Raw genomic sequence first — 12,540 nt, forward strand, 5'->3', positions numbered from 1 at the left:
TAATTAGAAAGCTCCGGTGTTTCATCTGCCCGGAAGTATACAAATTATAAAAACGAAAATCAAACTTTTAATTCAATAAAGTTTTGCAATTGCTGAAATTGAGATGGTCGCCGCAACAAGAACTTTAGTTAACTTCGTTTGTTCTTGCGCAGCATGGGTTTTCAACTTTTTTTATGTATGAAATGAATGTTCCTGTGAGTTTTGGATTTTTAGTTTTTCGAATTTTAATCAATTTTATAAGTACAGTAAAAAACTTCCAATCTGTCATTACACTTCACCAAGAATACCCGCCTATATTATTAAGCAACTAAAAAAAGTTTTTTTTCATTTTAACAGATTATAACAAATAATCACTGCTTTGTATTTATATTTACATCTAGCAAAAACGAATAAATATTCCTACATTTTATTAGTAAATTGATTAACTGTAAAGTGTTTATTGCGATCTGTGGCTTCATGCAGGAAGACCAATATCTGAATTTTAGAATTTATGCATGTGTTTTCCTAATTTCAGATAAACATGTCTTCAATCGGAATCAAAATACCCTTTTTTACATTTTAATTTGAATCGGTCGCTTTTTTAAAAGGACCCCGCTTTTAATACAGTATCAATTGTGGTTAGTTCGATTCTGTTGAATTTCGCTAATAAAAGGGAAATTATAGGTATTTGAGGGTAACGATGAGGTAAGTATTAAAAGTAAAGTTGTCATAATATGTATGTACGATTCCGGGAAGATATATTAATTATTTAAATATATGGATTCATTTTAACTATACTGCGACACACAATTCGACAATATACATGTCCCTATTCAGAGAAGAAGTAACTCGGAAAGCAATTTTGAAAACGAACGATAACTATATTGTGAAAGTCGGTATATTTTTTTTGCTGCCTTTTTGATAAGTAGTGCCTTACCCTAAGAAAACTGCAAATTTTGAAATTTATAATATGTACTGAATACGAACCTTGCGCGGGCCTTTGATAATTGATCGATTTGATCTTGAAAATCCACGATCACTTCCTGATGTTTTTTTCGTAGGAGATGAGCCGTCTCTTCGCTTTCAAGATGGACATCTTCGAGGAGCTTTCTGAGTTTTAATAATTCTGTGTCCCGTTTCTTGTTGATTTCAAACTGTTACAGAACAATTTTGTTAGAAGTAAACGCATATTTACAAATTCACTCTAACGTTCATCAATACTTTTCGTCTAGTAACTATTGGACTTTCGCTCTATCCTTTTGAAAACAGAAAGGGAAGCTGACACTTACTAAATTAAGAGCATCAATGAACGTTTGCATTCACTGATATTTTTTTATATAACGTATACATATGTGAGCGTTCACCAAAAAGAGCTTTTTTTCTAATTACAAGTGGGAAGTTAAGCTTAAAATAAATACTATTGATATTATTGTTTTTACAGATGTGTCTTAAAAGGCTTAGGCTCAAGACGAACCAGAGAAGGACATATCATGTGTAAAATTTCCATGAATAAGTGCTACTTTTTGCCATGCAAAATATATGACCACTTTCCAAAATAAATACAAAGGCAAATAATGTGAATTTGTGTGTTTAAGAGCATCCCTAGGATGACGAAAAGACATATTATAACATACGTTTCAGGGATTTTCTAAAGACGTCTTCAGGACATCCTTAATTTTTTAGCCCCCTGGGTTTGGTTTGATTTTTTTATGGAATTTCAGCGTGTGATACCATTTCACGTGTTTCGTTTCAAAGTCAGCTGGCATCCAATGAGGACATACCTTTTAGTAAATAGTTTTATATTCTTTTTTGTCCATCCAATTTTGAAACTCTATAGCAGTAGAAGTTATCTCTTAAATTAAATCCCTTTCCGTAATGTGGCAACAATGTTTTCTTAATACACTTGTAAATCATCAAGCTACCTTAAAGTTAACAACATTTAATCTCGTTTAATTAAACTTGCTTCAATATTTTTGTCAACTACTTTTTTAATAATGATTTAAGTAAAAACTGACAAAAATGCAGAGTTTGAAAGGGATAAGGGTCTGAACAACATTTTTTCTGAGCCATGTCTCAAGAGTGACTTCCCTTCCCCACGAGAAGTTATAAAAAGGTAGGAGTTTGGCCAAAATTATTTCTGTGAACAGCCACAGGGGGTGGCTTCTCGCCCCCACTAGACGTTAGAAAAAGTTAGGGGTTAGACTAACATTACTTTCCGACCAGTCACAGGGTGCCTTCACGTCTCCACAAGATTTTGGACCAATATAATATCTGTGACCAGTTACATGGGTGCATTTTCGTTCCTATTAGATGTTGGAAAGGCGTAAGGGTTTGACCAACATTGTTTCTGTGATCAGTCTCAGCGTTGCCTTACCGAACCCATGAGATTCTGGTAAGGGGGTAGGGGTTCGACCAACATTATTTCCGTGATCAATCACAGGGAGGATTTAACGCCCCTAATAGTTGTTGGAAAAAGTGAAGGGTTAGACCAACATTATTTCTTTGAACCGTCTTCACGAGATGTTGGAAAGGGGTAGGGGTTCGACCAAAATTTTTTCTGAGAGTAGACGCAGAGTTGCCTCCCCTCCCCCCACGAAATATTGGAAAAAGTAGAGTTTGATTAACATCATTTCTGTAATCAATCACAGGAGGGTCTTCCTGAGCACAAAAGATATTTGAAAAATGTAGGGTTTAAACAACGTTTATTTAGACTAGTCACAGGAGTTCCTTCGCGCCCTGAAGAGATACTAAAAAAAGTTAGGGGTTGGACCAACATTATTTCTGTGACCAGTCACATGCGTGTATTCCCGTCCCCACGAGATGTTGGAAAGGGTTAAGAGTTTGACCAACATTATTTCATTGATTAGTCTCAGGTTTTCCTTCCCTTCAAGGAGATGTTGGAAAACGTAGGGGATTAACCAATATTACTTTTTTGGCCAATCACAGAGGTGCATTCCCATCCCTACTAGATTTTGGAAAAAGTTGATGGATTCATACATATTATTTTATCAGTTCCAAGATATTGGAAACTGTAAGCGTTTGACGATCATTATATCTGGAACCAGTTACAGGGGTGCTTTCTTGTCCTCACAATATGTTCGGAGGCACCATTTGACCAATGTTATTTCTGTGACTAGTTGTAGGGGTGGCTTTCCGTCCACACGAGAGTTTGAAAGGTGTAGAAATTTAACAAACATTATTGGAGCCTTGGTGGCTCAGACGATGGCGTCTCAGGCTTCTGTACAGGAAGACTGGGCTTCAAGCCCTGAGTCGCTACCAATGGAAATTTTTCTATGTACTTCCTCCTGGGCTTGGGTGGTTCGAAACCCACCTTAAATTATAGGTCCCATCAGAGGAGGCTGGTTACGTACCAAGTTAGATGTTTCATTCCTTGGGAGTCACTAGTCGGTTTTAAGAGAACACTTGAATATGAGTCAGCTTTCTCCTTGCACTTGAAGCATCCAAGGGGGGATGAATGCTCTGTGGTCGCTGTTTGAATTCGAGGAATGAGCACACACACACACATGCAATTACATAACACCAGGACAGTGCTTTCAATCTGTGCACGTAACTGATGACCTCAGAATGACCTCAGACCGCTGGCCGTATTGTCTTTATGTGGCCTACTAGGTAGGCTGCCAAGCGGCAGACTTGGTGAGACTCACTTTGCCGTGCTATGAGCTGCGTATTATTTACAGTCGGATATAGTACGCCTGTCAACTAAGACGTAATTTGCTAGAACTTTGGAAATACTCACATGGTTGCCTTCCCGCCCCATGCGATGGTGGCAAGTGGTAGGAGCTTAATTAAAATTGTTTCTATGAGCAGTTACAAGTTTGCCTAACCGTCCGAAAGAGACGTTAAAAAGGGGTAGAGTTTTTTCCAACATTATTTCCATGACCAGTCAGTCCTTATGCGGGACTCCCCATGTATTTCAGCAGGAAGTGGGAGGCTATAACTACTTGTACTGCGACACACTTTACTTTGATTAATAAGAAAAAATGTAATTGATGTCTAGAGTGATTTTTCTTCGCTACACTAAACTATCCAGTATTAAGATATCATTTTGATTTTACAATGTTCGTACTGTGTATATTTAAATGCAATAAATCATCATATTTTTGCATCGTTTCTAGATTAGAATGCAATTAATAAAAACCTTGGAGGGCCCATGAGCAGAATCCAGGCGAGGCCCCTCATGACAAAGACATGCTAATCCATAGGGGTACAACATGGGCTTCCCTTATGAAGCTCTCATGGTTGCCATCATGAAAGTCTCGTGGTGTTTTTGCCAGTGCTGGAATTTGTACTGACATATCTCTGGGATGATAACGTCATTCTGTACTGAACTGTCAGTATTGACCCAGCACTGAATATTAGTACTGACGTAGTACTGCCCCAGTAGGAAATCAACAATTATAGTGAATACATGTATTAAATTTTTAAACATTATATTACAAATCAAATTCCTAACCCAGCAGAATATCAAACCTACATCTATACCTAAATCTATCGCCTAAAAGTCGGGAGTGTTAACCCTTGCGATAAACCTACGAGTTGAAACTCGATAAAAAAAACACCCTCGTAACCTCTGTTTCTCTAATTATTTATTATTATACGACGTTATGTACCTATATAGTATACATACTGTTAACAAGAATATTAATCGAATAATTTTTAAATGGTTTTTAAAATTTTTAGAAAGTATGAACCATATTTTTAAATTTATTTTTTTATATCTTTTATATCTTGGTTGCCATCATGGAGTCGTGATGGCTGCACTCATAGATTCAGAGACTCATACATTTCAGACTTTGAATTTCAAAAAAGCATGATCAAAATTTTGACAGAAATTAATTTTTTGTATGTCTGAACCCATGAAAAATTAGAATTTGTAGTGTCAGAAAAAGATTCACTATTTGAACTTCGAAATTTTAACCGTTTAATGGAGAGCGCTAACGACCAGGGAGCCCTCATGGTAGCCCTAATAGATTCAGAGATTCATAGATTTCAGACTTCGAATTTCAAAAAAGCGATATCAAATTTTTGACAGAAATTTATGGGTGCAGTTTCGAATAGTTCATACCTCCGATTGATTTTAAACTGCGAATACTTATGTATTTTGACTCGCTGATTACGAAAATGATAGTCAAAATACGCGAAAAATAGATTTTTACTCTGGGAGTAATAGTTTTCTAGAAAAACGATGATAAATATGAAAAATCACTGAAATACGGCATAATTTGTAGTGGTGTAACCCTGTCACTAGTTACAGAAAAAAATATTTGTTCCAATCACTACCCCTTTCGAACGTCTCGTGGGGGGGCGGGAAGGCAATCCTGTAACTGGTCACAGAAATAATATTGGTCAAACCTCTACCCCTTTCCAACGTCTCATGGGGGGCAGGAAGGCACCCCCGTGATTAGTCACAGAAATAATGCTGGTTAAACCCCTTGCCCTTTCCAAAATCCCGTGGAGACGTGAAGGCACGCTGTTACTGGTCGGAAAATAATATTAGTATAACCCCTAACTTTTTCTAACAGCTCGTGGGGGCGGAAAGGCACCCCCTGTGACTGGTCACAGAAATAATGTAAAGAAAATTTTTTTCGAAAATTATCACCTTGCAAAATAAAAATGTATTCTACATAAAATATGTGTCTTTAAAAGATCTATAACTTTTATTTGAAGCTTTTCCGTAGATTTTTATTGTCACTGAAATGAACACAGAAGACCATGATTTTTGTGGGTTTTTCATGGTGTTTACCATGAAAATCAAATTTTCGCGTATTTTACACTATCATTTTCGTCATCAGCGAGTCAAAATACATAGATGCACGCAGTTTCAAATTATTTGGAGTTACGTACTATTTGGAACTTTATCCAAAGTTATTTTTTGTTAGTCTGAACTCATGAAAACTAAAATTTTTAGTGTCAAAAAAATATTCACCCTTTAGACATAAAAATTGTAACTGTTTAGCAAAGAGAGCTAACGGTCAGGGCCCCCTGCAGCAGCCCCTAAACTGAGAGCCTTTTCATTTGAATAAATGATACAAACATTTGAAACTTAAGGCTTCTACAATATAAAAACACAGGAAAAAGTGATGCGTTTCCAAAATTAATATAGTGGTTTCCATTTGGTGAATTTCATTTTCTTTTTACAATAAGTGAAAAAGGGTTTCATTACTTATCATGAAAAGTCTGAATATTTAATTCTCACTATATCAAAGTGAAAGAGCGATTTCAAGACAACATTAACATAATAAATTTCAAAACCAAAAACAATACTTTCAAACTTTCGTAGAAAAAATATCAGGTTCTGAAATACACTATACGAAAAATTATGACTTATCGTTTGAAAGATTCGAGTACAAGAAAGAAGTATACCTGTAGTGGCAGAGGCAAACAACACACCACAAATACACTGAAGGGGATTTATTAGAGTTCTAAAAAGAAATGTAAGATTTTTTCCGCAATTTTGAATATTTTTGTCTGGTTTCTTGCATATAGCATCTAAATATTAGTCCCTCGGATTACACGAAGCCGGTTTTTGGATAAAATGCTTATATTTTATTTAATAATAAAATTGAAGAGAACAATAGAGAAAAATTGCCGTGACACTCAGTGTAGCCGTATGTGGATTCTCGAGGGACTCTTCATCGACCCTCGTAAAACTTACGAGGCAGAATCCCTGGAGCGCTGTGAATTGCTCGAAAATCATGACTCTTTCATTCTTATGAGGTGCAGAGCAGTTAAAAAACTGAAATCAGGAAGGTATGGCTTGATTCAGTTTTAATTAGCAGAATTACTTTATTGGCACAATTTGAAAAAGTTGAAAAAAAGATTCATGAACATCGGTTAATATTTGCAATTATTATGGAAACATTAAACTATATACAAAAGTGTACCCTTCGCCGAAAACTTGACATCTACTCCCTCAATCTGAATAATGAGTATTCAATTAAAAAGTACTGATTAGGAAGTCTTATTAACTTCGAATAATAAGCCTCACTGAATTAATTATCAGTTTTCTAGTTAATCTTGTGAAAAAATCTTACTGAAACAGTAAACGACTTCGCTCGATCAAAATTATCATTTTCATTTTGTGCACTTGAATTTCAAATAATGAACATTGAGATAAGATGAAGATGTTCATATTTAATTCAAACAAAAAATGAGGGTGATTGGTAAATACTTTATCCATATATAAACGTGCGGAAAATTCGAGGAATTGCGGACTTTTGGGAGGCCCTCTCTAGTCTTCTTCTTAGTATTGTTAATGTTGGTTTAATACTAGCGCCCCCTCTAGTAGAACGATATTAGGTGCCCGCATGCTTAAATCATGGCCGCAAATCATGAGCAAAATAGAACACGTAGTAGTGTGCGTGTCGTACGGGTGATGACATTTTAAGGAGAATGTACTCTGATCAGACTTGGCCTGTATTTTTTTTTACACATATAACAGCATCTTTGAATTGCAATTTTTCACATCTTTGTGTTCGATAAATATCACTTCGCGAGTTTCCAAGGTCGAATCCAGGTATTGGGAAAATATTTAAATAAAAAAAAACACCAGTCCAATATTTTATTCTGTTATTTTTAATGCTGTTTTTTACGAATGAATCAAAAAGTTCGAGTCCGATAGAAATGTGATTAATAAAATGTTATACTTATTCTTGGGGTGCACAATTTTAAGTGATTAATTTTCTTTTTACTACTTCCTCAATCTGAATAATAAATATGAAATTAAATAGTACTTTTGAAGAAAGTTAAAGGTGTAAGAACATTTTTAAAATAAAAAAAAAGAAAATTAAAAATTTTAAGCCACGCAAAGCTCGATATGGAGAAATGTCAAAACAATAAAAAAGTTGATTTTTTAAAGCCCTACAATATGATCGAAACAAGTTTTTGAATTTTTTCTACTTTATTTTATATGAAATCAATTACTAAAATAAATATAACTTCTTTCCAATGAAAAGTGTTAACTATCTCAAATATTCCATTTTTAACCCACAAAAATAAAAAAATATAAAGAAAAAAGAACAATTATTTAATTAGTATCGATATTTGACTGTGCAATTTTTGTTGCAGAAGATTTTATAACATTTCTAAAGTTGCCAAAGAAGAATCCAGGACATTTTACGGCAATTTTTGTGATTTCTTAGGTTCTATACAAAAATTTACGAAGAGTTTGAATCATCGAAAAAAGTGTACGTTTTTTATGATTTGAAAGGTTTTAAGTTAATGAACACTTTTTTATATTCTTTGCAAAATTTCGTATTATTGTTTATTTCGAAAAAATAATTTTAAGAAATTTTTTAAAAATATTTGCAAAAAGAAAAAAAATTTGAACAATTATCGATTTGAAGCTACGTATATAGTTTCTAAAATTCGAGATTGTTTGGACATAGTGGGGAACATTATTTTCGAAATGTCAAATATCAGTACTTTAATATGAATAACTAGAATATTTCAACATTTTTCCGTGTTTTGATACACCAGCCAGTGGGCAAAAAAATTAAGGATGTCCCAGAAACGTCTTTAGGACATCCCTAGGATGTCTTTTATAACATTTTTTTTGGTGATCCTAAGGATGCTCTCAAACAATCAAATTTCAGTACAAGAGATGTGACACAGAACGTCCTAGGAACGTCCCAAGGACGTTCTTGGGATTTTCATAGTTTCGTGCCCACTGGGAAGTATACTAAACTTTGATTCATTTTTGTCATTTATTCAAATGGAAGGTCTCTTAGTGTATGGAATATCCATATTTTCAGTGTTTGAATTTCAAAAAAGTGTAATTGATTTTTTGACAGAAATTCATATTTTGTGAGTCTGAACTCATGAAACCTTAACTTTTTTAATAAAAACAATATATTCACAATGACGGCTGGGGCCATCATTCTAAAAAGGTCTACACGGGGATTTTTCTACACGTGTAACTTAAAAAATTGTTTTAAATTAGGAAAATCTGTCAAAAGTACAAAACCGGAAAGGTTACAGTACAGAACTGAATAATCAACAACATGGAAATTTTCGAAACAGCGAAAAGGGATCCTGTAAAATCACAACCATCATTAAAAAGTGAAGCAATTATCCAGTTCCGAGATAAAGTATTGCTTAACTTAGGTCAAAACAGATTTATAACAATAAGTTATCCACGTCGGATGAATCTGATGTTGAAGTAGACAATCTCAAAGTAACACTAACCTAAAAATGGAGTAGGCTCGACTGCATATTGCGATACATTTTGTGTTTCAGTTTTAAAAAAATAGAAAAATGGCTTCCGACATATGAACCTTGTGTATATGGGTGAATGAACACTGCAAGTATTAAATCTAAAATACCAATGTTTATTAAAATTAATATCGCAAGTATATGAAATTGTCATTAAGAAGTGTGAATATTAAATTTAATTTACATTCACGATAATCACTCAGCTAATTTCATTTTACACAAAATCAAAATGAGTTTAACAGTATTCTTCGATTTTCAATAATAAAACATGTCATCTTCTTTCCGTTGTACAAAAATAAAATTGTATTTCAAATCGAAATATGTAACTAAACAAATAAACAACAAACCTAACCAATAATCAAGTGTACTGACATTAAACTTCTACCATTGAAGGACAATTTTGAAAAAAGTTTCACCCATATGTTGCATTTTAATTATAAATAGTGAGGGTGTGCAAAAAGCTCAAAACTTCGAATTGAGTCGATTCGATTTTTTTCAAGTCGTGTCGAGTCGAGTCAATCTCGGGTATTTTCAATGTGTCGAGTTCTTGAAATTTTCGAGCTACTCTAACGTTTCGAGAAGTCGGACAGCTTCGAGTTCTCGAAAGTTCCGAGCTCTCAAAAACATGCGAGTACTCGAAAGTTTCGAGATCTGGAAAGTTTCAAGTTCTCGGAAACATTCAAGTACTCGAAAGTTTCGAGAAGCTCGAAAGTTTCGGGGTCTCGAAGCTCTTGAAATTAATAAGAATTTCTTCAAGCTCGGTACTAGGGGCATTTTTGAATCGCTAACAGTGATTTTAAAATCAAAAGTAACAATTTAAGATTTTTCATCCAAAGCGGCGACTACATTTTTGAGAATTTCAGTAAATTGATGAATGAGAAATTTAATAAACTGACGGGTTTCCATGACTCAGCATACTACAGTTTTTTCGGACTTCTGATAATAAATTTACAACCGAAATAAAAAAATTTTAACTTGTTAATTCGAGATAGCGACCAAATTTTCAAAGATGTATTATATTCAGGGATCGGAACTTTTTAGTTTCGTTCCAACAATAAGGAATTCTGGAGGGGTTCGGGTTCGAACCGAACCGTCAAATTTCCTAAAAAGTTCGATCTGAATCGAATCCTTCGAAAAATATCCACGGTCCGGTTGGAAACAGACTTCAGCCAAAATCAAAGTTCTAAATGTATCTAACCCTGTACAAAATAGTGGCTTCGATCCCTGATTATAGTAACTGGTTTCCGCTAGTCTCAGCCTTAACAGTTTTTTTATAAGATAGTGAAAAAGTTCCTGACATTATGTACGAAAATTTATGTGTAACAATTTGTTCTTGTGATTCGTAACAAAAAGGTAAGTGTCAGTAAATTTATCGTTGAAATTTCATATACATTTATTTAACGTTGAATATCGAAATCTTTTAGCATATACCATATATAAAGAGTCCATTGGACAAATCCTTTAAAAGGCAGCGTGGCTAGAACTTTCAGGTAATCATACGCACAGACAGACACCGACAAAATGTTATGATTTTCGGATTCTGTCAGTGTCGAAGCGTAGAGATCTGTTAAAAAATAGAGTTCGAAAATTTGGATGATTATACGATTATATACTCTCATGAATGAGAATGTAAAATCCCTAGGACTGTACCTAGAAGAAACTGGTTTTTTTTTATTTTTCCAAAATTTGCTTACCATGTAGGATAAAAAATCTTGAATTTTTAATTTTTATTTCAAAATCGCTGTTAGCAATCCGAAAAACTTCTGCGTATCGGGTTTGAAAAAATTCTTGTTAATTTCAAAAGTTTCCAGAACCTGAAACTTTCGAGTAGCTCAAAAGTATTCGAGTACTCGAGAGTTTCGCGTTCTCGAAGATATTCGAGATCTCAAAGGCATTCAAGTACTCGAAAGTTTCGAGTTCTCAAAGATATTCGAGTTCACGAAAGTTTTGAGTTCTCGAAGTCATTCAAGTTCTCGAAGGTTTCGAGTACTCGTGAAGTTACGAGCTTTCTGGTAAGCTCTATCTCGATTCGACTCGAACCGGATTGAGCTCAGATCGACTCGACTCGGAAGCTAACAAGCACGTCTCGATTCGTTCGAAGTTAGACTTTCGAGTTTTTTATACATCCCTAATAAATAGCAATTCAATCGACGAATTCTAAATTATTACTTTTATTGCGAATATTTGACAAGATTTAAATAATAAATTGAAAACACTTCGAGTTTTCAAACACGCTGCTATTCCGACCTGTATATTAGATTTCATATAAGATGTATATTAAAATTCGACTACCGTTTATGCAAATGACTTTATATACATTTGTATTAAATTCAATACAGATTTTTGTGACAGTGAAGTTTAATGTCGAATACTTAGCAAATCCGAGAAAGAAGACCGAAAATTTGGAGCTAAAAATTGCATGGGTTTTCAAACTCGGCTTTGGATAGCGATGAAACATGAAATTTTTCATTTGATACAAAAATTAAAATTTATTTCCGACATATCAATATCAGTACGCTGGACTGTAGAAATTTTTATCCGAAAGGATTATTTTTTCCCAAAAAAATGAAAATTGAAGATCGTGCTATCACAGTATTATAGACATGTTATTCCTTAAAATCCTCAAAAATAAGAAAAGATGTATTATTCGTTTATATATTAAATGATAATAATTACAATAAATATCGATAAACGAAAATTTTATTGAAAATTGTAAATGATAATGCATTTATTATTTAAAACCACCCTTAACTACAATAGGTTACTTATTTTTCATACATTTTTTATGCAGTAAACGCATTTTGGTCAAAATGGTAGTTACCCACGTTCGTACAGCTAAACCGAATAAGAATGCTTGTACGTGCATACAAGGAATCAACCATTTTGCCTAGTTAAGACAGGCGTCAACTTTGCAAACCTCGTTATAATGACAAGGTTCATCTTGTGTTAGTAATAACAAAAAGAGAACACGTCGCTTCAATGAGAATATCTATCTATTTTAAAAAGGCAAAATAGTTGCAATCATTAGGAATAGCCTTTTTGACCTGGCGAACTGAGTTTCAAACTTTGAAAAACCTAAAGTACATCATATACGAGTATATTTCATATTATCCTGTGTGAATTGAATTGTTCTGAATTTCCAAAACAATTTTCACGTTTTCGGAAAATATTTCTTTATCTTAAACGTGAGTTGCACTCGAAGCAAAAAGCTTTATATCCAACAGATTCCTTCCCTGCACCAGTGGACTTGAAGAAAGAAAGAGGTTAGTTGTGAGTGAATAATTGTCGAACAGACCAGGCAAGTATAATCACACGATGGTTGAAATT

General features: G+C 34.0%; 1 protein-coding gene across 1 annotated transcript in view; it reads right to left on the reverse strand.

Moving 5' to 3' along the window:
- LOC117178725 (paramyosin, long form) overlaps positions 1 to 12,540 on the reverse strand; it is a 182,364-nt gene that overhangs the window by 130,550 nt on the left and 39,274 nt on the right. The window contains exon 4 of the mRNA XM_033370156.1: positions 967 to 1,133. Within this exon, the coding sequence (XP_033226047.1) occupies positions 967 to 1,133 (167 nt within the window). The remainder of the gene's footprint in view (positions 1 to 966; positions 1,134 to 12,540) is intronic.

The sequence above is a fragment of the Belonocnema kinseyi genome, chromosome 8 (assembly GCF_010883055.1).
Source record: "Belonocnema kinseyi isolate 2016_QV_RU_SX_M_011 chromosome 8, B_treatae_v1, whole genome shotgun sequence".
Classification (NCBI taxonomy): domain Eukaryota; kingdom Metazoa; phylum Arthropoda; class Insecta; order Hymenoptera; family Cynipidae; genus Belonocnema; species Belonocnema kinseyi.